Raw genomic sequence first — 25027 nt, forward strand, 5'->3', positions numbered from 1 at the left:
CTGAAAACTGTTAGTGAATATTTCTGCTTTGACAGCATGTTGTCAACTTAGGACCCTGTTATCAAAGGCATAGAGAGAGGGCAAAAGGGGGTCAGTGTTTCCTTTGGGTCGATGATGGTGGTTCTGGTCTATCATGAAACTCAACGATAAATGAGAAGTCTTTAAAGCAGAGGTCTGCCTGTTCTTACAGACATCCTCTTCCCTCTTTTTCCTCATTATAGTCCACTGTGCATCCTGGAAGCCAGACCGGGGGCATCTGTACAGATTGACTCAGAGTAACATTTACTCCTATTTGCAGGGAGAAAATGCAAAGTAATGGATTGAAGCATCTTAATATCTGCCCCCCCATCCCCGCCTCCACACGCACTAAATTTTCTCAAACTTTTCCATCTCTTTACCATACAACTGCTGACACTCTGAGACAGGATACATAGCAAATAACAGCAACATTGACAAAGTACTTTATTTATTTATTTATTTTAAGATTTTATTCATTTGAGAGAGAGAGAGAGAGAACATGAGCAGGGCGAGAGGGAGAGGGAGAAACAGACTTCCCGCTGAGCAGGGAGCCCACCTTGGGGCTCAATCCCAGGCCCCTGAGATCATGACCTGAGTTGAAGACAGACTCTGTACCAACTGAGACACCCAGGTGCCCTTGACGAAGTTTTTAGAAATCAGTGATCATGCTTTCCTTCCTTGTTTTTAAGATTTGTTGTTGATTTTGTTTGCACATGTGCTTGAAATTTTATATCGCATAAGTACCATGAACTTTTTTCCTAGAAGTAATGTTTCTAGTTTAAATAATGGAGTCCAATTCACTAATATGCTGTATTGTTTCACCAAAGGAATCATGATGTCCTTGTGTTTCAGCATTTGGACAGATTTGAGAGTAACTGTGTTGACCAAAGTAGCATCATAACTATACTTTCATCAGTGCCGTTGAGGTGCTTTGCTAAGCCCAGATGGCATGAAGGACCCAGAAGTGGGATGTAGTAGGGGATGAGTAACATCTTTCCCAAAAGTCTGTCTTGTTCAGATCTAGTGCCAAGAATGGATAACAGGAGGGCAGCCATAGGTCTGACATCTGAAGCTGAAATGGACAGGGAGGTGTTTCCCCCCATGCGATGCTGAGAACAGAATGATGCAGAAGGCTTCGGGGATTCCTCTGACAAAGCCTCAAACTGTCTGCCCGAGACATCACCATGACCGATAGATCCATCCCCCAGGGACCAGAAGAAAAAAGGAACTCTTTTGAATGGAGATTCAGACCCAAACGTAAACCACGGAACAAATTGTCATGTATCAGTCTTCAGCCAGGCATCCAAGCAGGGACTTGATAAGATAGAAAATAGATGACTCTAGGTAAAAGATGGACATAGACAGCTGAAGCCAGCAGACCAATTCGGAATATGGTAATCTGGGATTGGGAACCTCATTTTGACTTAATATGTACATAGCCCATAAGGCAGAGAGAGGCCAGTGCATTTGAAATTGGCCATAATGCTCTTCAGAGAGGGTGACCACGCATGTGGGGTGTGGCAGCCCAGCTGTGTCTTTGTCCGAAGTGTGGGGAATGGTGCTGCTGACTACTGCAAAGGGCTATTAGTGTACTTCCCCCGGTTGTTAACATGTAGGGTGGTGAGTGCCCTCCCTCCAAGGAAGCCATTCCCTCCTGTCCCCTGCTCTATCTCTGAGCCCTTCCTTCCAGCAGGGCCCTGGGCCCTTTGTGTGCAACCCCACTGTGACTTCTTTTAGACCAAGCATTCTACAAAGGCAGGGAACATGTTTTATTGACTTGGTAACTCTAAAGCTCAATGCAGCGCTTGGTGCATCACGGCTACTTAATTAGTATGGATAAATCAAATGAAAATTTGAATTTAAAGAGTTTGAAATTTGGTCCTTAACCTGGGCATTTGTGTGTGTCTTACTTTACTATTGTTGAATAGTAAACACTATTGAATGTTGAATTGGTGCAAAATATATAATGTTGCATCATTATATGGCTAGCATTGTTGAAGTTGTTAATTTCATAACTTGTTTTAAAAACATATACAGGTAGCATCTGTTACAAATTCTGTTTGTCGATGTGAGAAAAAAAATAGTGGGTTTTGCCTATTGCATTATAGAATTATATCCTATTTTCGGGGTGCCTGGGTGGCTCAGTCGTTAAGCATCTGCCTTCGGCTCAGGTCATGATCCCAGGGTCCTGGGATCGAGCCCCGCATTGGGCTCCCTGCTCTGCGGGGAGCCTGCTTCTCCCTCTCCCACTCCCTCTGCTTGTGTTCCCTCTCTCGCTGTGTCTCTCTCTGACAAATAAATAAAATCTTAAAAAAAAAAAAAGAATTATATCCTATTTTGTTTTAAGATTTCAGTTCCTGTTGAAATGTAGCAATTGGCCTTAGTTGTTTAAAAGTCACTATTTTCCCCAGCTTTATTAAAATACAACTAACATATAATATTATGTAATGTAAGGTGAACAAATCAACAGCATATTGATTTGATACACCTCTGTATTGCGACTTGATTATCAGCATAGCATTAGTTAATACCCACATCATGTCAAATAATTACCATGTTTTTTTGTGGTGAGGACACTTAAGATCTAATCTCTTGACAACTTTCAAGTAGATAACATAGGATCATTAACTGTAATCACTCTGCTGTACCTTAGATCCCCAGAACTTATTTATCTTATAACTGGAGGTGTGTACCTTTTGATCAGCATCTCCCCATTCCCTGCCCCGCTCCCTAACTTCCCAGCCCCTGGGAACCACCACTCTGCTCTCTGTTTTCCTCAGTTTGGCTTTTTTAGATTCCACATATATGTGATATCATATGGTATTTGTCTTTCTCTGTCTAACTTATTCATTTAGCACAATGCCCTCAGGATTCACCCATGTTGTTGCAGTGGCAGGATTTCTTTCTTTCTCGTAGTTGAATAACACCCCACTCTGTGTATATATCCATGCACAAACTCATAGGTTGTTTCCAGATCTTGGCTATTGTGAATAATGCTGCAGTGAACAGGAGAGTGCAGATATCTCTTTGAGACCCTGTTTTCATTCCCTTTGGGTGAATATCTGGCAGTGTAATTGCTGGATCATATCTTCCTATTTTTAATTTTTTGAGGAAACTTCCTACTGTTTCCCATAGTGCCTGCACCCATTTGCATTCCCACCAACAGTGCACAAGGGCTCCCTTTCCCCCACATCATCGCCAGTATTTATTATCTCTTGTCTTTTTGATCGTTAGGCTCACTTTTATGATTAATATGTCTAAAATATTTTTTAAAACCATTAATAAATATCTGTGTTTTGTTTTGCTTTGGTAGGCTATTTCAGTGTAGGAGTATTAGAAATGCTTCCCTTTTTTCCTGATCTCTATTAAATTTTAGATTATTTTAGGTGAGATTGTTAGAGCTATTTTTGTGTGTGTGAGAGCGAGAGAGAGACAGAGAGAGACTGATTGATGACAGAGGTCAGTTTATCCTACTTTCCTCTCTAAGTATGCCCATATATTGACCAAGCTATTCATCTCTGACCAAGCTATTCATCTCTGATTCAAATGTTAGGAATTGGTCAAAAGTGAAATATCATGCAAATTCAGTAGCTTTAGCAGTTCTTCTCAAATTACTGAGCAGCTCCTACGGGCAAGGCAAAATGCTTGGTTCTGAGTAGATGGAAAGGAACAGAACAAATTTGGCCACTGTCCTAATGGAGCTCTATAGTCTGTGGAGGAAAAAGGTGCCAATCAAAGAAAAAAACCCAACTGACATAGATGTACATGAGGATACTTGATTGTTTGTAGATTTAACTTCTTTATACTAGAAGTGGATTCTATCACCCATAAGTGTTCAAAGATATAGCAACTTCTCTTTTCGGTTTATAGATTTCCTGTTGCATATGATGCAAGATTACTGTTTGAGCATAAGTAGGAATTTATTGATCTGGTGTTTCTCAAAATTGAGCAATTTAAAGTTGCCCTTAGTGTTGATTTTAATTATTTTTATTATATGGTCACTTAAATATTTATAAATATCAAACCAGGTAAAAGCTCCCTGTGCTTATACAATCATAAACCCAAAAGAACTTTACAAGTTAAAATCAAAGAAAACCGCAACACCAACAAAATGTAGACATTAACGTATTGTAGGACATTGTTTTGCTGAAGCGAAATTACCAGAATTGGATAGAAATATGTTTGTGTAATTTGTATCAATTTGTTTAATTTTTAGGATGTTGGTTCCTTATTTGGGTAATTATTTTTATCACTGTGGTTGCATTTCCTTATAGCAAAGAGCTCATTTAAAACCACTGATCCATTTTTTTATGGGTTAATCAATTTAATAGTACAAATAATTATTCATTGTTTTTTTTTCTCCTAAACTTACTGAAATTAATCTCTTACAAATTGGTAAAGGGCAGGATCTATGCAATAAGTACATCTCTTTGGAAAGTTAATATAATTTCATTGCTATAGTTAAGATATTATAGGTTTGATATATCAATATATAATATATATCATAGTAAATACATTATATAATATTAATATATAAGCTACCATTACTTTATGATGACAATTATTTTACTACTTAATATGAAAAAATTCAACATGTTGTGATAGATTTTGTCTCTGTGGGGAAAGCAAATCATTTGCATGTTAAATTCTCTTCTGTTTTTTTTTTTCACAGTAGGCCAAAACTATTACAGTATGTTATTATCCTGAAAATATCTTCCATGTGTGATTTATTGCTACAAAGAAATTTAACATGCACAAAAAAGTGGATATGGGACAATTATTTTAATTTTGATGTTCGAGTATACCCTCTTAATAGAATAATACTCATTACCCAGTGAAAATTAGACCCTGCATTTAAAGTGACCCTGAGGCACAGACATAAAATTTAACAAAAATCACAAAAGAACCCTGATGTAGCATGGCAGTATTCAGATGTAAACAGGTCATCCAGAGATAATCCTGAATATTTATGTTACACCAATTAGTATATTACATCTGTTTCCACTAGAGAGGGGTTAATGCCCTAGGGAGACAAGTCTGCAGATTACATAAAAGGCTAATATATTTTCTAATAGTTTTATATGTATCATGTGCATGTGTGTGAGAGAAAGAGAGTTCATATTTGAAAGCAAGCATCTGTCAAAACAAAAATAAACCATATATTCTTACATTTTTCCTCATAAGCAATGAAAACTATAAAACATACTATATCTGAAATTCCCATGGATTTTTCATATATCCGTCTGCTCCTCTAAAATCACAATGTGCATTCTCCTTTTGAAAGTGTGTAGAAAGCACACCAGTTAATGGTAATGAGCTGGGAAGCTGAAAGTAGGACTTGGAAATTAGCAAGAGATGCTAAGAAGGACAGAGGAAAAGGATTCTCAAAAATAGGGACCAACTGAAAATAAGGAAGATGGAACCACAGACAAGTTAGGAGAGGTTCATAGTTCTGAACTTGAGAAAAGCAGTCACAAATTCTAACACAGCTTTGTTCCGTAGGCAGCTGTCTCTGATCAGGAAAGGAAGAAAATGAAGCGCAAAGGAGATCGATATTCCATGCAGACTTCTCTTATTGTGGCAGCTCTGAAGCGATTGCTGCCCATTGGGTTGAATATCTGTGCCCCTGGGGACCAGGAGCTCATTGCTCTGGCCAAAAACCGATTCAGTATGGTAAGTTTCCTGTGCACACCGGTAATGACGATCACTTGTCCTCCCAACTCTCAAATGCTCTCAAACTGCTCACTGCTCTGTGTCAATATTTCATTGGCATTAAATGTTCTGTTGAGCAGTTTCTCTCTGTAAACTCTACCATTCAGATACAAAGACTGCCTATTTTTTTTTGTGGCTGTTTTTCTTTCTAAATTATGTTAATCACCTTCAGAGACTACTCAGGAACCATAGGGAAAAGATGCAAACAAGTTCCTGGTAGTGAAAAAAAAATGGATTCCATATGAACTCCTATATAAAATTTGTTATGAGACGTCTCTTCAAATTTTTGAGGGGTAATTTTTCACTGTTAGAAGAATCATCTGCTGTGCTGATGGTGGCTGGATAAGGTTTTGACTTTTAAATCAGCAGCTCTTCTCCTTTGCAACCTTTGAAATTTAAGTTTTCCAGATCTCTTTATGGCCCCTGTGTTTTCTCTTCATGGCTACGCAGATGCAATTTTACAAAAATATACATTGGGATTACTATTTTATATTTAGGGAAATTGGAGCGCATATTCTTCCTCTGCCTGTTCCCACACTGAATGAAGCACCTTTCTGTGTATCCAGAGTTTAACACTGTGAGATAATTAAGGGGATGTTGTAGCAGAGTGGACTGCATGGATGCAGTTCTGCTAACGGTTGTTCTAGTATTTGATTCTCAAGATATGCTCCTTGTTATTACTGGAGCATGGGGGATATCATTAAGTGCCAAAATTACTTGGTGGAGATTTCAGAGAATAATGGAGACATATTTCTGTTTGAACCCAAGGGAACATGGTTCTCCCACTTCCTGTGAACTGGAGTCTGTTCCATTGAGTCTTAACGGCACTTACTGTAGAAATAAAGTAGGTTGTTATCTTGTTTCTAGTCACAGCAGTATCAAGAAATTATCTGAAAAAGAACCCCCCCCAAATCTGTGACATGTATTTAAATCCTGTAAATATGTTTATTTTGACATATACTATTTCAAAAGCAGTTAGATTTATTTCTACTTGTGACAATTGATGCATTGTAAGACTTCTTTTAGGTAACATTTATTTCTTGACAGAAAGACACTGAGGATGAAGTACGAGATATAATCCGCAGTAATATTCATTTACAAGGCAAGGTAAGCCAGATTTAACCACATTTAGTATTTATGAATTAGTTAATCTCTCTTTGAATAGTACTACATATAATGTTACTTCAGCAGTTAAGAAAGTAGAAATATAATACTTTAATCAGTCTTTATTCTACTTGCAAACCTTTTGGTATTAAAGACTCTCAAGATAACAAATGATGGATTTTTAAAGTAGATCATCAAAGAATCTCAGACTTTGAAGAAAATCTGTCATGATTTGAAATGAAGGTTGGAAATTTCCTTCACTAGCTGTATTTGAGGACTTTTGGGGACATGGAGACAGGTGTCCATAAGAATTTAAACTTTTACATCTAGTGACCAGAAATTAAATATGTGTATTTAAGAGTCATTAATACATAGGAGATATTAAGAATTGCCATAATAGGAATAAATGAATTTACCTAGGGAGGTGAAGGAAAACATGAATGGAAATCATGAGAACGGTACTTATTACTGTTGGGTAAAAAAAAAAAAAAAATTGCTAGAAGTACGTTTTGTAGTCCAGTAAGCATTTACTATTATTTGGAATTTTTTTCATACTAGGAGAGAAATTGTTCATATGTTTATGGAACCTCCTATGTAGTGTATGAAATCTAGCAGCTTATTATTTTGATTCAGTGTATTTGCTTCCATTCTGGTGTCCCTTCTGGAGAATTTTCTCAATTATGAAAATGTCCAAATGTCAAAAAGTAGTGACTACAATATAATGTTTGCTTTTCTGGGTATTAAAATGTTTCTTTCCAAGATCAAAACCATATTCTTTTTCTTTTAACACTTAGGACTACAATATGATAAAGGTGAGATGTACCTTTGCAATATTCACAAGAAACAAATATTGATTAAAACAAATTTCATGTGCACTTTGATGTGTATGTACCCAGTCATACATTTAGTTATAAACTTACCTAGAACAGGAGATGAATTCCTATTAGAGCTTGATCCCTTTTCAGATAGCAAAAAGATTGTGAACATTTTAAAATGTACTAATAGATCTTCCAACTAAACCTCAAGTGGAAGGTTTATGCTACATATATGGGTATTTATGGAGATCGTGTTGTCCTTGAAAGGGTCTCCCAGGGGACTCAAAACCGCACTTTGAGAACCATGGTCTAGGACAACCACTACCAAGTAGAGTCAGGAGATGTTTAGTACCTCTTAAGGAAGGTTCTGTGCTTCTCTCGGGAAATAATCAAATGAAAAAGGTTGTCTTGAAGAAGCAGAAGGAAATTCTTTTTTTTTTTTTAAAGGTTTTATTTATTTATTTGACAGAGAGAAACACAGCTAGAGAGGGAACACAAGCAGGGGGAGTGGGAGAGGGAGAAGCAGGCTCCCCGTGGAGCAGGGAGCCTGATACTACGGGGCTTGATCCCAGGACTCTGGGATCATGACCTGAGCCGAAGGCAGACACTTAATGACTGAGCCACCCAGGCGCCCCAGAAGGAAATTCTTCCATTATATTCTAGAGGTTACTTGTAGGAGTACTGTGGACAATTTATATTGTGTACTGGGGAGTCAGAAAGAAAGAAGAGCAAAGAAGGAAACACGTACATAATCAACATTTCACTTCAAAATGGATGAGACCTGAAAATAAAGTGGTAATGAATACATAGATTTTCTTTTTGACATTTCAGGCTATACTTGTGCTGCGAGTTAGGCACACATATTATGGAGCCATACAGATTAACAGAAGATGAATTCTTTTGTTCCTAACACCTTCTCAAATATATTGTCTTGAAATTGTAGGACTGGTAATCCTGGGAGCCAGAAGGAGTAATTTTATATTAGAAAGAATAAAGATTGTACTTATCTTGCCAAATACAAGTAAACATGTGTTAAAATTCAGAAGTACCAAACAGTCCTCAGATGAAAAAAGTATATGGGAAAAAACATTTCGTTTTATCAAAGGACAAATGGTGTTTACAAGTCATTCAGTGTTTGCCTCTAGGTGAAAGTTATTTTTCACATTTCCAACTCTGTTTTCTCAGACTAGGAGTTGTGAAGTTTCAGATGTTGTCCATTTACCTTTGCTTCATTACCCTTTGTCTCCCATTCTTAATGGAAATTTGAAAGGGGAAGAGAAATATAAGGGGATTGCTTTGCCTGTTTTTAATGACATAGTTATTTCTATGTTATTTCTTTGCAGTAATGTGATCTGTTCCTTGTAAGGATGCTTGTATTTTTCAGTTTCTATGATTTTATAATAATCCTTCTCAAAAACATACAGAATTCAGTTATATCTCCCACTCAGGAAAATTGACAGTGTTAAAAAGACTCCTTTATTATAGAATATGACTTTATTAACCTTCCATCGGTTTATATTGCTATCTTTGTTTCAGTGAAACTGAGCTCACTTGTAGAGTCCCTCTATTTATAGTTAAGTGTGATCCCATATCATTGCCTGTGAAAATAAGTATGTAGATCTTTCAGTGTTTGTGAAAGGGAAAGAGAAAGATAGAAGGTTGCTTTGTCTACTTCCTTGCCTTGACTATGTCCAGCTCATCCTTACGTCTTAGGCAAAACTTCCCTTGTTCAGGGGAATCTTACCAACCACCAGCAGGTTAAGTTGAAGCTCACGATACCTTATATTTCTCTTCAGTAGCCTTCATCACAATTGTATATATTTAATTTCTATCTTCTCCACTAGATGATTAATTTCATGAGTACGAGATCACTCTCTGACCTGATCTCTGCACAGAGTTTTGACACTGGGCTACACTCAATAAAGTAGGTCTTCCCCCCTTTAGGTTGTAACCTTGTATTTTTGAAACTTTTTCCTTTTTTCTGCAGTTGGAGGATCCTGCTATCAGATGGCAAATGGCTCTTTACAAAGATTTACCGAACAGGACTGAAGATACATCAGATCCGGAGAAGACTGTGGAAAGAGTATTAGATATAGCCAATGTGCTTTTTCATCTTGAGCAGGTTAGATTCTGCATTGATTCCATTGTATTTGCCTTAACCATGTAAGCACATTTTAAATGATTCATTGTTAGCTGTGGGCCAAAAAACATATATGTTTAGCATATTTATTATAAAGAATATATGATTCAGGAGCGCTTACATCTAATAAGCAAAATTTCCAAGCTTATAATTTTTGTAGCAATATATAGCTAATGTATTTTGGGATATCACAGCCTTTGTTTTTTTGTCTTTTCTCAAGATATTTCTGTGATTATACAGATAAATGGGATTATATATTTAATTTTAAATCATTCTAACAAAAATTTCAAGAGTTACCTGATTCCATGTTCTACATATCATTTTTTATTACTGCTCATAACAACATGTTTGAGATGCTGTCACTAGTTTAGTATTTGAATTTTTTTTTGGTCTTTTGCTTCACCTTTCCTTTTATTATAGGTATTTTTGAGTTAATTTTCTCCAAGATCAGCAATAAATTACATTTAGAGAAGAGCAGTGCATTGATATTAAAATTGTGTGAGAATAGTGTTTTTATATAATTTTTCAGTTGTATCCTACCTTAAACTACAAAGTTCACTATGTGTTTGATTTCCTTATTCATTATTCAGCAATTCCCAAACCAATAATAGTTGAAACATTATCCATCCATGGGTTATATTGTTGTGTAAGGAATCTTCTAGTTAGGTAAAATATGTGTTAGATGTTTTATTCTAGCGACATATATTGATAACTGTATTCAATTGTAATGAGCGAAGTCATATGTAGTGAGATTCATTCTATGACGCAGCCATTCCCTCCATGAACGTTTATTGTATGCACTACCGTATGGCAGAACTCTGCAGGTTCTGGGGATTGAATTCTGTCTCTAGACTCAAGTAGGTCATGCCATAGTAGAGCATGTGGACACATAAATAGATAAAGATGTAATGATACAGATGTGCCGGGACACAAAATGTGCTGAACAGACATATAAGGAGTCCAGACAGTCTCATTGCCAAGTAGGTGATCTCCATAATCTTAAAGGAATTTTCTAGGAAAAGGTAAGGGGGTCAGATTTTAGTTAAGGTCAACTATTCTTCACATTGTTAAGAATATGAGTAAAAAGAAATCATCAATTACCAAAGACTAGAAAAGAGTGAAAGATGGGCCACAAGAGGAATTCATGCCTTTAATACCTCTATTCTAATGTTAATTTGTCCCTCATTCATTGAGTAGCTTGCGAAGAATATCTTCACTTGCTCAACTCAATGAGAAAACAGTGGATGCGTAGCCGATATTTGATTTATCTCCCGTATCAGCAACCTTTGCAACTGTATATTTTATTTCTTTTTTTTTAAGATTTTATTTATTTGAGAGAGAGAAAGAGAGACAGAAAGCCCCACAAGCAAGGAGAGTGGCAGGCAGAGGGAGAAGCAGGCTCCCTGCTGAGCAAGGAGCCCGATGTGGGGCTGGATCCCAAGACCCTGGGATCATGACCTGAGCAGAAAGTAGAGGATTAACCAACTGAGCCACCCAGGTGCCCCTGCAATTGTATATTTTATACTGCACATCTGGTCATTGGTCCCATGAGAGTAACCTGTCCCCTTGCAATTTCCTAATACTCAAACTCAAGCCGTGCTAACACATCAGCACCTCCCGGCATTCAGACAGTTAGAAGAAACCTCACTATTCAGGGACTTTTCATGTGTAATAAAATGCTCTGCCAAGTGGTAAGCTTCATGATGACGGACACATTTTCTACCATGTTCACAACTGGATCTTCAACGCTTCGGTACTTTATTGTAATTGTTGACTGCCACCCACACCGATCAGAATGCCGGATTCCCACAGAAAGCTAGTCTGTACAGACTGAATCTCAAAATGGAACTTGAATGCATTGGATCTAGTTGAACAGTACTACCCTTGATTCACTTAACACAGTCATCCAGAAGAAAACAGAAGAGGACAATTGTCAGAAAGTGTTTACTGATCCTGTGGAGGGATGACCATCACAGAAATAAGTGTTTTCCAATTATACAAGTTGCTTCGTTAAAATTTCTAAACCACTGTAGTCCAGACATTGTTAATGCATTATGACATTCATATTTTGACCCTTTACCACAAAGGATAATAGATTTTAGTTTTATTTTTTTAGGTAACACAACATTTTTATTTCTTACAGAAATCTACATGTATGCGCCGGAGATATTACAGTCTGGGAAGTACAGTGTTCAATTACCTAGAGACTACTAATTAATTTAGAATTACATGTTGGTTTTTTTTTCCTGTCTAATACTTATAATTAATCTCTTTTTCGTCTTGGAGCTCCAAACACCATTAGCTAAATATATAGCTTGCTTGCCTCATTTACTACAACTTTGAATTCTTGTTTGTCCCTCTCTAACAAAATAATTACGTATTTTAACATTTTTGCAAAATTAAATTCTTTACCTCACTCCTAGTAATGTGTTCCTCACTCCTAGTAATGTGTTCCCGAAGCCTTGTCATCTTCTCTCCATCCTATTATCTTAAGGAACAGTTGAATTTTCGGTAGAATTTTCTGTGGCTGCCTCTATTCCTGTTGACTGCTGTAAACTCTTAGGATAAAATTGGTTTAAATGGGTACATAAGGAAGTAGGTTAATTTTTTGTGTAGACAGAAAATATGTTTTAGAACCATAACCAAATTCTGAAAACATGATTTTATGTAGAATGGTTTTATATTTCTTTGATTTTTAGAGATGACATAACTTCTTAAGTACACAGTACTTAAAATATTATATTTTGACTAAAGAAAATATGAAACATTTAAACCTATTTCCAATTTAACATTGGGTTACCTCTAGGACATGGGTTTTTCCATAATAATTGTAAGGTACTCGAAATTGAAATTGAAATTCCAAAAGTTTTTAATCTAAAAGGCACAGCTGTTTAATACTGTATTTTTGAGGGTAGTCCAGGGTTTAAATATTTAATTTTTTTTTTTGTATCCTTTTACCTCAGGTGGAGCATCCACAGAGATCGAAGAAGGCTGTATGGCACAAACTGTTATCCAAACAGAGGAAAAGAGCAGTGGTAGCCTGCTTCCGGATGGCTCCGTTATACAATCTGCCAAGGTCAGACTTTTTTTAATGTCTGTAATAGATTGAAGTTATTTTTTTCCCTACTAAGCAGTAGGAGTATAGTGTCCATTTTAACATGAGTTCAATAGTCTGAGAGACAGATGGAAGAGATGCTTTGGTTCTTCTGTGTAATACTTGAGTTTGTTTTTCTTCGCTGGGTATTCCCAGAGGACTAAGGTCTACAGTGTGATTGTTAAATACTCTTAAATACTGAGGAAAATCTGCTCACATATGTAAGGCGGGTTGGGGTAATTAGGAACTCAGACAACCTTGATTTGAATCCTGGCATCTCAGCTGATGGCTGCCTGACATTGGTCAAGTTTCTTCATGTGTACCATGATGAGATTTGCCTCATGGACTTGTTCAGATGACTTAATGGGTTGAGGTACAGGGTGCTTAGAGCCGAACTTAACACTATACATGTTAATTGTTATTTATTATTTTGAGGGATTGTCTGTCTTTTTTTTTTGAGGGATTGTCTGTCTTGGGGAGAAGAACTGATTTGGAACTAGTTCATGGAAATAATATCACTGCGTTCAACAGACGCCCCCCCCACCTTCTCTTACAGCGGGCATACTTGTTAATAGAGTAATAACCTGGTACACTGGAGTCTGGCTCCATGGCCGAGGTGCCAGTTCTGCCTCCTTGTAGTTTTCCCAAGAAACTGTGCCCGTTCCACTCGGAGCTTTGTGTCAGTGGCATCATCCCCACATCTGGTAAACAGGACTCGGCTCAGCTGCATCTCTTTTTCGGAGCATGCTCTTCCACTCCTTGCAAATGGAATGCTTCCTCCTCTTTGTTCCTAGGATGCTTTTCCAGACCTCTAGCTGTGGGCGCATTCCTGTAGCGTTGGGCCTGTTTGTCTCTCTGATCTGAACTTTGAGATCCTTTAGAGTGGTGTTCAATTTTATATCCTCAGTACCTAGAACTCTGACTTGCAGTACATGTTTGAATAAATAAATGAGTCAGGGAGTAAAACAAAACAAAAAAGCAAACAAACTTCACACATTCCCCTTTCACTAAGACAGCTGGACTCCTTGCTCTGACACACTCACTAAGTATAAAAATACATGAATTTCCCCCTCAGACCATGTACGCCTTTTAAATTCTCTGACTCCGTTATGGGGTCACCAGTTAGTCACTAGAACATTAACTTTGAGTTCATTGTCTTATTCCTTTTCTGTTCACTCCTATCCAGTCATTCTCCAAATTCCATCAGATTTTTTCTTTGAGCTGCTTCACAGGGATACTCTTCCCTTAATGGCCACCTCTTCAGCTCACTTGTTTATCGCCTCTTATCAGGTTGATGGCAGCAGATTCCGAGCTCATTTCCCCGATGTCACAGAGTCTGCTGATCCACTCCCTCTGATAAAACATTTTCAAAAGTGTATCCCTTTTTGGGGTGGCTCTCAAAGCTGGTGCTTTGGGGAAATGCACTCAAATTCATTTCAGAAACACCCAAGCTTCAACCTATTGAATCAGCATGTCTGTGCGTGCTTAGCAAGTGTATTGTGCAGAAGCTGCTTGGGTGGTTCTGCTGTCCCAGGAAAGCTGAGCCCATCTTTTGTCATGCCTGTTTCATGCACAGGACTTTACAGCGATCTCTAGCAGTTCCAGGTGCATCGTCAGTTCCTCCCATTGACTTTCCAGACTCTTCGTAAACCTATCTGAGCGTATGGCTCATAACTGCATAGCCCGCCCTTAGTACCGCTAGGCTCAGCTTTCCATCCTGTGATGGCACGTCTCCTTTTAACACTTCTGATATTCTCTTAGGATGTTTCCTTATGGTCATGACTTTCTTTTATCCTTTCTTATGGTGGTGTCTTATCTGTACCTCTCATCAACTTCATGATGAGTTTATTGATTCTTTTAGTCTTCAGTGCTCTTTTATTTCATAGGCAACCATTTAAACTTCAGTATCCTAGGATTTAGTCTTTGGATACATACTCCTATTAAGTTCACGTAATACATTTTGTTTTGTAATCCTCAGGGTCTGTACCAAATGTTAACTCAAACACTGAATAATTCCTTTATGAACGCTTAGTACATGGTTTATCCAGAGCCACCTTATTGTCATAATAGCTACCACTTAATGACCATCTGTCTACCCACTGTGCTTTACATTGTTTATCTCCTTTTACATCTTGCAAAACTGAAGTACAGATGGGGTTCTCCTAGTTTTATCAATGGAAAAAGTGAAAGTTGGTAAAGTGAATAACTTGGCCGGTGTGTTGTGAAGCTTAGAAATGGCCGAGCCAGAATTTGAATGTAAGTCAGCCTGTGATCTGAGAAGCCTTGCCTTCTTCACTACGATGTATTGCCTCTGCAATCATGAGTAGAAAGTTTGTTGTTTTATCTTTCTTAGTGCATGGAAAGTCCAGTGATACAGCACTAATGAATACTTTTCCAGTGTATTTAAAAAATTCTTTGTTTGAAATTGTGCTTATCTTTTAGGCACCGGGCTGTCAATCTCTTTCTTCAGGGATATGAAAAGTCTTGGATTGAAACAGAAGAACACTACTTTGAAGATAAGCTGATAGAAGATTTAGCAGTATGTTTTAATGGGGTTATAAGATGAAAGAGGGTTTGGGTTTGGTGGAATAACATTGGTGTGAGCACTTATCATATTGAAGAGAAAATATTGTAGCGTATTCATCCTGGGAAACTTATTCTTGATTGTCATTGCATTCAGTGTTTAGGGAAAATTTTATCCTTATTTCAGAGAGCTCTCTTCAACACCATGCAATTCAGAAGTGAAGCTGAATGATAGTTTATTATTAACCAAATGTTGATTCCATTATTCTCTTAAATTCTTCCTCAAAGCCCCTTTAACCACCTCAGAACCAGTATAGAGCTATACAAGCTGAACCATAATGAAGTTATTCACCAAACATAAGTGAAGGTTAACAAAGCCAATAAAAAGTAGCTGGTTTTTAAAAACAAACAGGGCAGAGAATGATAGACTGGATACAAGAAGGACAGGAAGTCATGGTAAATGTAGATGGCAAGTAGATTTTTGGTTCCACCATGCTGTGCTGGTAAGGACGCTCTTGTACTGAGAGCAGAGCACTCTGGACAGCCATTGTCTTATTCTTTTCTAAGTTGTGGATCTGTTAAAATATCTGATTAAAGCCGTCTTCTCAGGAAAATTTATAAGCATATGGTCTTGTAGAATTTTGCAGACTAGTTGGAGGCTACATGATTCCCAACTTAATGACCTCCTGTCTAAAAGTTATTTTTCAACTCACAAGTTATCAGGGAATATTGGATAAACTGATACAATTCATGAATGCTTGACCTTGATTTTCCCCATATATTTTAAGTGAATTCAGTTTGTCTTTAGAACCAAAACAACCCATAGAATATTAGATAGCTTATAGAAATTTACCCAGTATCTACAGTATTAAGCCATAAATCCAGGAAAAGAAGATCTTTTATGTAGAGAAAAAATCAGTCTGTGTTAAAAATAGAGCTACCCTACAACCCAGCGATTGTACTACTAGGTATTTACCCCAAAGATACAGATGTAGTAAATAGAAGGGGCACATGAACCCCAATGTTCATAGCAGCAATGTCCACAATAGCCAAACTGTGGAAGGAACCGAGATGCCCTTCAAAAGGCAAATGGATAAAGAAGATGTGGTCCATATACACAATGGAATATTACTCAGCCATCAGAAAGGGTGAATACCCACCATTTGCATCAACATGGATGGAACTGGAGGGGATTATGCTAAGTGAAATAAGTCAAGCAGAGTCAAGCAGAGAAAGACAATTATCGTATAGTTTTACTCATTCACTCAAACTGAGGGTTACAGAGCAGAGGGGGTTGGGGAATGGGGTAGCTGGGTGATGGCTATTAAGGAGGGCACATGTTGTGATGAGCACTGGGTGTTATACATGACTAATGAATTGTTGAACACTACAACAAAAACTTATGATATACTATATGCTGGCTAACTGAACATAATAAAAAAATAAAAATGAAAAAAGAAATCAAGAAAAAAATCAGTCTGAATGCGTAAGGCAATAGAGATATAAAAGTCATTAAACCATTCAACAAACAGTCAAGATTAACTAATTCTACATTGAGTAAAAATGCTTAATAATTTTCCTTGTGTTAGAAGTTCTAATAGTACAAAAGTATTCTTTTTAAGTTTAAAGTAACTGAAAAGAAAAAAGAAAAACATGTAAGTGGTTCAAGCATTAAGTCATTTAGCATTCTTTACCTGACATTGTTTGTGTAGGCAAGGAAAATGTTTTGTTTGATAATAATCAGTTTTCACTGCTCTGTGAACTAAATGTTTATACTTGGAGTGACTGAGGATTTTGTTGTAATTCTTTGCAAATTGAGCCCTCCCTAAAGCTGAAATCTCTGTACCAAATACACTCCCAGTTGTCAATCTGCTTCTAAGAATAGCATTCAGAATTTTTAAATGATGTGAGTCATCCTTGCTCACAGTGTCTTTTGGTCCAATTATTAAATATCTTTTTTTTAAGCTGCATAGTTTTGCATTGATTAATGTAACACACACACATGCATGCACAATGTATATAAAATACACATGTGCATGCACAGTGCCTAAAAGCACACACACTTGCATGCACATTGCATGTAAAACACACACATGCACACGCACGCCAGAGCAGGAAGAAGATGGCTTTCCTTTTAGTCATTGTTCCTGACCCTCATATTACTCCTGGCTTTGTGTGTGCATTTCATTTAATGTGAAATTTTATCAATTTGGCTTTTTTGTAGAAACCTGGAGCCAACCCTCCAGAAGAAGAGGAAGGCACGAAGAGAGTTGATCCCCTCCATCAGCTCATCCTTCTGTTTAGTAGAACAGCTTTAACAGAGAAATGGTATGGTTGGGAGGGTTTGTGTGAGCATAGGAAGAACAGATAAAGAAACCCCATGTCTGAGTATCTTGTGTTTCACACATTCATGTTGCAATTTCATCTTGTTCTTGTTAGGAGAGAGAATTGTTCCGAGATAGGACCAGTCTGCCATACACCTGTGGACCAACATTCATTCAAGTTCAGGCTTTAATGTCTGTCTGTGAGCTCCAATTTTTTGTAACAATTTTGTCATTAGCTGATGCAGTTGATCCCGAATCTTATGAAATTATTTTTTCTTTATCACAAATGGCCTTTATAAATAAAACAGAAGAGCCCAAAGCAAATTCCAGTACGAAAAAATGTGTGGAGGCCAAGGGTGACCCAAATTTCCTGGGTAGATTGTGTCTCCATTGTGCAGTGGGTCTTAGGAAACCTTTAGGAGGCGGGTGAGCCATCAACTCAACAGGACGTTTCTTTGAGGTCTGTTTTAAGGGCATTCTCCATTTTCTGTGGCTTCTACAGTCTTATTTGTATGAGTTCACCAAAGCCACAAAGGCCGAACCTCTGTGTAGTTAAACCTCTATGTCCTTAGATGCCCAGTAATCAAAATGGGCTCAGCATTTGCTCATAATAGGGTGCACTGCAGAGATTCTGTGGATGAAATCTTTCAGAGGTTATAAAACATTTATCTGCCTCCCTGCCATGCAAAAGGGAGCCTGCTTTTCCCTAGGCTTCACTCTCATTCCTGCAAAAGCTGGAAGATAATTTAATGATCAGTCCTATCCACATGAGTCTTTTGAGAGTCTAGACGAGTTCATTTGACCTCTATGCATGCCGTAATAATGCACATTTCTCCCTCTTAGCCAGTGTGATCCATCCTTCTCTCACGATGTCTCTCTCTCTATTATTTCCTAACTAACAAAATCATCTCATCCCTAAGCATAGAGCAACCCTCTGTCTGGCATTGTCAGGTAATGAGGTATTTTCATAAGTGAATTTTTCTGATGGCTGAACCTTAAAACTGCTAAAATAACTTTGCAAATATTAGGTACTTTTTGATGGAAACCTTTCTTCATGAATTAATGGTTTCCATACGTCTTAAGAAGAAGATATTAAACGCATTTCTTAATTTTTAAGAATCACTATATTTTTGAACAGTGTAGTAGCATAATAATTTGGGGAATCTTCCCATCAAATGTCAAATATCACTTCTGCTGTCAAAAGCCCCTACCTCGTTTAAACTTGCTTGTTTCAGCTTGTGTAGTTTCAAGAAAATTAAAGCTGTTACATTTGTATGTAAATCAGTAGACCATTTATTTTGTGAGACTTGAAGGCCTCTTCTGGAAGGTAAGATGGGTCAGCTGTTTAGGTCTGAGATCTTTGCTGTCTGATTCTACCATATTTTTGAATGATGACTTTGCCTAAGTTTTGTGTTTACTTCATTTTAAAAGGGCATACTGGTTGAAAAATAAAGGTTATTTTATACAGTGATGGCAGTTTTACATATGACTAGCCTCCTACTTAAAAACTCACGTTTTCTTCTTGTTTTTCATAGCAAACTGGAGGAAGATTTTTTATATATGGCTTATGCAGATATTATGGCAAAGGTAAGTAAATATATCTTGATTTTAATGTTTAATTTTAATAAAGGAAAATCATTTTCATCTGACAAAGGATAAAGAATCTATGTATTTCTGGATCCAAATAAAATACTGTTAAATCTTAGAAACCTAAAGGGTATTAATCTCAATTTTCCACTTGTTGCATGAGTCTCTGTTCTGACTTCCTTTACAGATAATCATTGTTTGCTCTCTTAACATTTTTTTCATGGGGAGCTCATTAAGTTTCCAAACATTCATTCATTCATTTAACAAATACTCACGGGGCATCAAGGTATTTTGGAGGTAACATGGTGAATAAGAAGGAAATGCACATACCCTTCCTGGAGTTTATAGTCTGATGGAGAAGACAAAATGTAAGCAGGTGATTGCAGAAAGCTCTGCTAAGTTTAATGGTAGAGGCGCTATTAGGGGTATAGGGAGGAGGTTGCATAGGAGAGTAGTGAGGGTTGCTTAGGCTAAGGTTTATGGAAGTCCTTGACTGCCTAATGATGAGTGGACCATGCAAAAATAGGAACAGCTCATATTTACTGAGGGTCTATTTCATTTATATCTCACAAGAGGAGGGTGAATGAGGGGATGAGTTTAAAAGAGGAGTCAGGGTGTCTCTGAGGCCTCTGATGTGGGCGACTGGGTACGCAGTGGTACCAGATACTGAGATGGGGAGCGCTAGAAGAATTGTAGGCCTGAAGTGAAGGGGAGAGATGGCAAATTTTATTTTGGACATGTGAGTTAAAAATGCCTGTAAGACAGCCCAGTGGAGAGGTCAGATACATGATGAGGCATTCCTCTCTGACATTCAGCATCTCAGGGACAGCTAATAAATACAGATTTGGGTTGTATGCACATTTGAAGGGAATCGAGGCCATACGAGTGGATGGTCTTGCCCCAGGCAGAGAAGGCATCATGAGAGTGAAAGGCCCATGACCACGCCTCTAAGGACATGGGTATATAAAAGATGATTAGAAGAAAAGGAACCCATAAAAAAAGGGGGTGGGGAGAGAATCTTAAGTGTGAGCATATGTAGGAGCTGTGGGCCTAAGTGGGTACTCAACAGAACCATATGCTGCTGGGGGTATGGATGAACAAGGTGAGGATTGAGACTTCTCTGGGATTTAGTACATGTGCATCATGTGACCACGGTAAGAACAATTTCAGGAGATTATGTAGAGAGGCCATTGGCGGCATGAGTGCCATATTGTAGGGAAGAAAGTAGAGATTCACATCTGAGATGTGGCCTAGACATTTCTTTACTAGAAGATTGAGAGAGGGGAGAAACAATATAAAGGGACCAATATCTAGATGGAATTGTGACGTTGAAGGGGGATTATTTTTGTTTGCTCTACATTTGTTTACTTTTATGTGAGAGATTTGAACATGCTTCTCTCCTGGTGGGAAGGAACCAGTAGAGAGAGCAAGAGAGTAATTTGTGGTGTGAGGTCTTGAGTGAATGGGAGCAGGGGAAGAGGACAGGTTCCAGAGCATGAGGAAAAGCTGTGTCTTTCCAACTTTATTTTAAGCTATAACCCCCAATAAGAAACACATTTACCCAGTATATTTATGGAAACATAAAAATAGATATATTGAAAGAAAATTTTCATGAAATTATACCCTTCCAATGAGCAGTAGAGTCTGATATTTTCTATTATATTTAAATAAAAAAATTATTTTAGATCCTCACTCATTAAATAGATTCTGCATCCAATGAATGGGCTGAAACCCATAGTTTAAAAAACACTGAGCTAAAAGATAAAAGAGGGAAGGATATTTCCTCCTTGATCATGGACTCTTAACTAGGATAAATAAGGGCATGAAGAAGAAGGGAGCTGACAAATAAGGAGGTTGTAAAGGAGCCCATAGACTGTTGTCCTCTGCATTTGAAGAACCACCAAGCAGGTGGGCTACAAAGGTAGAACCTCATGGTTTGAGGATAAGATATTCCTGATTGTTAAAGTTCTTCCTTGTGGCTGAAGCAGAATTTGCTTCCTCCTGGTTCTCCTTGTGTCCTAAAGCAGCTCATCTCTTTTGATACATGGTCAAGTATTTGGTGTTGCTCCCTTTCTTTCAAGATTTTCCCCCTTGATAATTAAATCACCTTACTCTTCTTATCATTAGAGGTATCAGTCTTCCATCACTCAGTTCATTCTACCCCACACATACTCTAGTTTTTTAATATGTGCCACCCAGAAATTAATTGAACACAGTATACTAGTTGTGAGTTCACCTGTGTAGTGCCTATGGGGACCATATCCTCTCTGCACTGCTTAGGATCCCATACATTTACAATAAATTGTAGGAACTCATTAATTTGAAATTTTTTGCCTCCTTTTGAGCTTGCCTGCCCACCAAAATTCCAAGGCATTTATGAATTTCTATGGAGTTTCATCTCCTACCTATATTGACAATCCATGTATTTTTAATTTTAGTAATTCTTTTTGTTTTTGTTTTTGTTTTGTTTTTTTTTTTTAACTAGACTTCTCTCCCACCATGGAGCCCAATGCGGGGCTTGAACTCATGATCCTGAGATTAAGACCCAAGTCGAGATCAAGAGTCGGACACTTAACCGACCAAACCACTCAGGCCCCAGTTTTAATAATTTTTAATATATGTCATCATTTCTCTAATTAGAGTCAGACCATAGACCAAGACCAAAATGTTTTTAAAGTTCAGCTCTATCATTCAGTGTTAAATAGCTCCTTAAGTTTATGCTAGCCACGAACTTGATGATTGTGCTTTCCCTGTGTTTATCTCAGTTGCTAGTTTTGATGATTGATATCTAACTTCTTACCAAAGAGTCTCTGGAGGTTGCCTTTCTTCATTTTGAAAATTAGTATCCCAGAAGCTGGTGCAGTCACTATGGAAAACAGTTTGGAAGTTCCTCAAAAAATTAAAAATAGAACTACCCTACAATCCAGTAATTGCACTACAGGATATTTACCCAAAAAATACAAAAATACTAATTCAAAGGGATACATGTACCCTTATGTTTAGAGCAGCATTATTTACAATTGTCAAACTGGAAACAGCCCATGTCCATCGATTGATGAATGGATGAAGAAGATGTGGTATACATATACATGAAATATTATTCAGCCATAAAACAGAATGAAATCTTGCCATTTACAACAACATGGATAGAGAGCTAGAGGGTATAAAGCTAGAAACAGACTCTTAACTATAGAGAGCAAGCTGATGGTTCCCAGAGGGGAGGGGGTGGGGAATGGGTGAAATAGGCAAAGGGGATTAAAGAGCATACTTATCATGATGAAAAAAATAATAATAAAAAAAGAATAACCAGATGAGTATTAGTTTTAGTCAGCATTATGAAATACAAATGTAGATCCACTTTACTGACAGTTCACTGAAAATCGTGCATGTGCCTGTGTAGAATAGTTTGAAGAGAGAACTATTTTTTTAAGTACTATGAATTTATCTATTTTTTGCAGAAAATAGTATTTTTTTAGGCTTTGCTGTTAATTTTTAATGATGTAGTTAATTAATAAAAGTATTTTTAGATTCATTCACAGGTATAGACCAAAAACTGAAAGTTAAAGAATTAGCTCTTTGGGTGGCTGTTTTGGGGGGAAGAATCCAATGACCACAAAGTCCCTAAATTAATTATGAAAACACAGAGAATTTCTAAAGTGGGCCAAATAATGACCTTGAAATGATCTCATGTCTTCTTAATTACATTTCTTACTTGCTATTCATATTTTATTTCCCCACTGCAAGATTAAGAAATACAGTAATATGTTTATCAGGAGAAGATAAATACATGTTTTTTGTTTTTTGTTTTAATGATTTGAGGAAGCACCAAGAAGACCCTCTTGTTTAAAAAAAAGGGGGGGGGAATCAGCATCCCAAGTTCTGAGACTTTCTCTTGGCCTTCCTGGTTCCTCAGAGTTTATCAACAGTTATTTTATAGTTACATAATGATTATTTTTGCCTTGAGTCTTAGAACTTGAACTCACTTTCAGAGACGTATGCCTTAGTGTCTTTCACCATGCAGGATCTTTTTGAATGCACCACTCACATCTCAATTGGGTTTTTATTTTCAGTCTTGCTGTTTTAACCCCAGGAGCACAGAATTGGGTTAAATCATAGCTCTGGATTCCATGTGAGACTCTCATCATTGGTCCATTATAGAGGCCCACTTTTACTAAGTTAGTGACTTAGTCACTTCTAATAATGTAGCAACTACCCATAAATGCACAACACACGAGAAAAGTTAAACCTTCATAATAACTTACATATAATTGTATGGTCTCCCCCCATTAACTGATACCCCACCTCCCCATAGAAGGAAACCATCATCCTAATCCCACGTTCCAGATACCCTTGCTTTCCTTGTATATCGTTTTCACTTATCATATATACTTATTAATACATATATATCACATAAATACAAATGGGAATATATTATAATTATACATGTAGTTATATATTTTTTAAATTTTAGTTGTTTTTAACTTTTAAAAGGGCAGTATGCTATATATAATCTCTTGGTACTTGTTGTACTCAATACTGTTTTCTAAGGTTCATTGACACTTGTTTGTATTGGTAGAGTTCATTGGATTTGACTATCACGTTATATTCCATTGTGCAACTACACCAAAGTTTATTTACTTACTTTTCTGTTGATAGCCTTTTGTGTTGAATCTGTGGTTTTGCTAATGTGGAAAGGGTTCCAAATTCCTATTCTTCTTTTTTTTTTTTTAAATAAACAATAGACATTTATTTGTCCTAGGCTGGGAAGTGTAAATCTTGTGTCCTCACATAGCAGAGGGGCAAGGGAGCTCTCTGGGGTCTCTTTTATAAGGGCAGTAATCCCACTCATGGGGTCCCTCCCTCATGATGTAATTACCTCCCAGAGACCACACCTCCAAATACCATCACATAGGGGATTAGGTTTCAAATTTTTGGGGAGGAGGGTGCAAACTTTAGCATATAACATATTAACATTAGCATATAGAGCATATAGGAAGTGATCTCAGGAAATCCTAGTAAGTCACTGGGGAAATGAGACAGAGAAAGGAAGGAAGACATCATGAGGGGTTTTTTTTTATATTTATTTTTTAATTAACATATAATGTATATAGTTCCAGAGATAGAGGTCAGTGATTCATCAGTTTTATATAATACCCAGTGCTCATTACATCACATTCCCTCCAAATCAGAGGATCATAGGGGAAGAGAGGAAAAAAATAAAACAAGACGAAATCAGAGAGGGAGGCAAAGCATAAGAGACTCTTAATCATAGGAAACAAACTGAGAGTTCCTGGAGGAGAGGAAGGTGGGGAGATGGGGTAACTGGGTCAAACTTCCTATTCTTATTCATTTCTACTATTGTATGAGAGGCAAGAGCTGTGGTAAGGTGTAAGAATATTCAACTTCAGAAGAAAATGGCAAATGATTTTTCCAGATTTATTGCATCAAATTACCTTCTTACCAACAATGTTTAAGAGTCTGATGAGCCACATCTTTCCAGTATTTGATATTATATGGTTTCTCAATTTCTGTTAACCAAATGGGTATAAGATGGTCTTTCATTGGTTCCTTACACCACACACAAAAATAGACTCCAAATGGTTGAAAGACCTCAATGTGAGACAGGAGTCCATCAAAATCCTAAAGGAGAACACAGGCAGCAACCTCTTTGACCTCAGCCGAAGCAACTTCTTCCTAGAAACATCGCCAA

General features: G+C 37.3%; 1 protein-coding gene across 1 annotated transcript in view; it reads left to right on the forward strand.

Moving 5' to 3' along the window:
• Positions 1–25027, forward strand: part of RYR2 (ryanodine receptor 2) — a 652366-nt gene that overhangs the window by 539168 nt on the left and 88171 nt on the right. The window contains exons 72-79 of the mRNA XM_081824340.1: positions 5521–5691; positions 6778–6837; positions 9637–9771; positions 11933–11977; positions 12753–12865; positions 15326–15422; positions 17631–17734; positions 19266–19317. Of these exons, the coding sequence (XP_081680466.1) occupies positions 5521–5691; positions 6778–6837; positions 9637–9771; positions 11933–11977; positions 12753–12865; positions 15326–15422; positions 17631–17734; positions 19266–19317 (777 nt within the window). The remainder of the gene's footprint in view (positions 1–5520; positions 5692–6777; positions 6838–9636; positions 9772–11932; positions 11978–12752; positions 12866–15325; positions 15423–17630; positions 17735–19265; positions 19318–25027) is intronic.

The sequence above is a fragment of the Leptonychotes weddellii genome, chromosome 6 (genome assembly GCF_054177405.1).
Source record: "Leptonychotes weddellii isolate Sample4059 chromosome 6, ASM5417740v2, whole genome shotgun sequence".
In the NCBI taxonomy this organism is placed as follows: domain Eukaryota; kingdom Metazoa; phylum Chordata; class Mammalia; order Carnivora; family Phocidae; genus Leptonychotes; species Leptonychotes weddellii.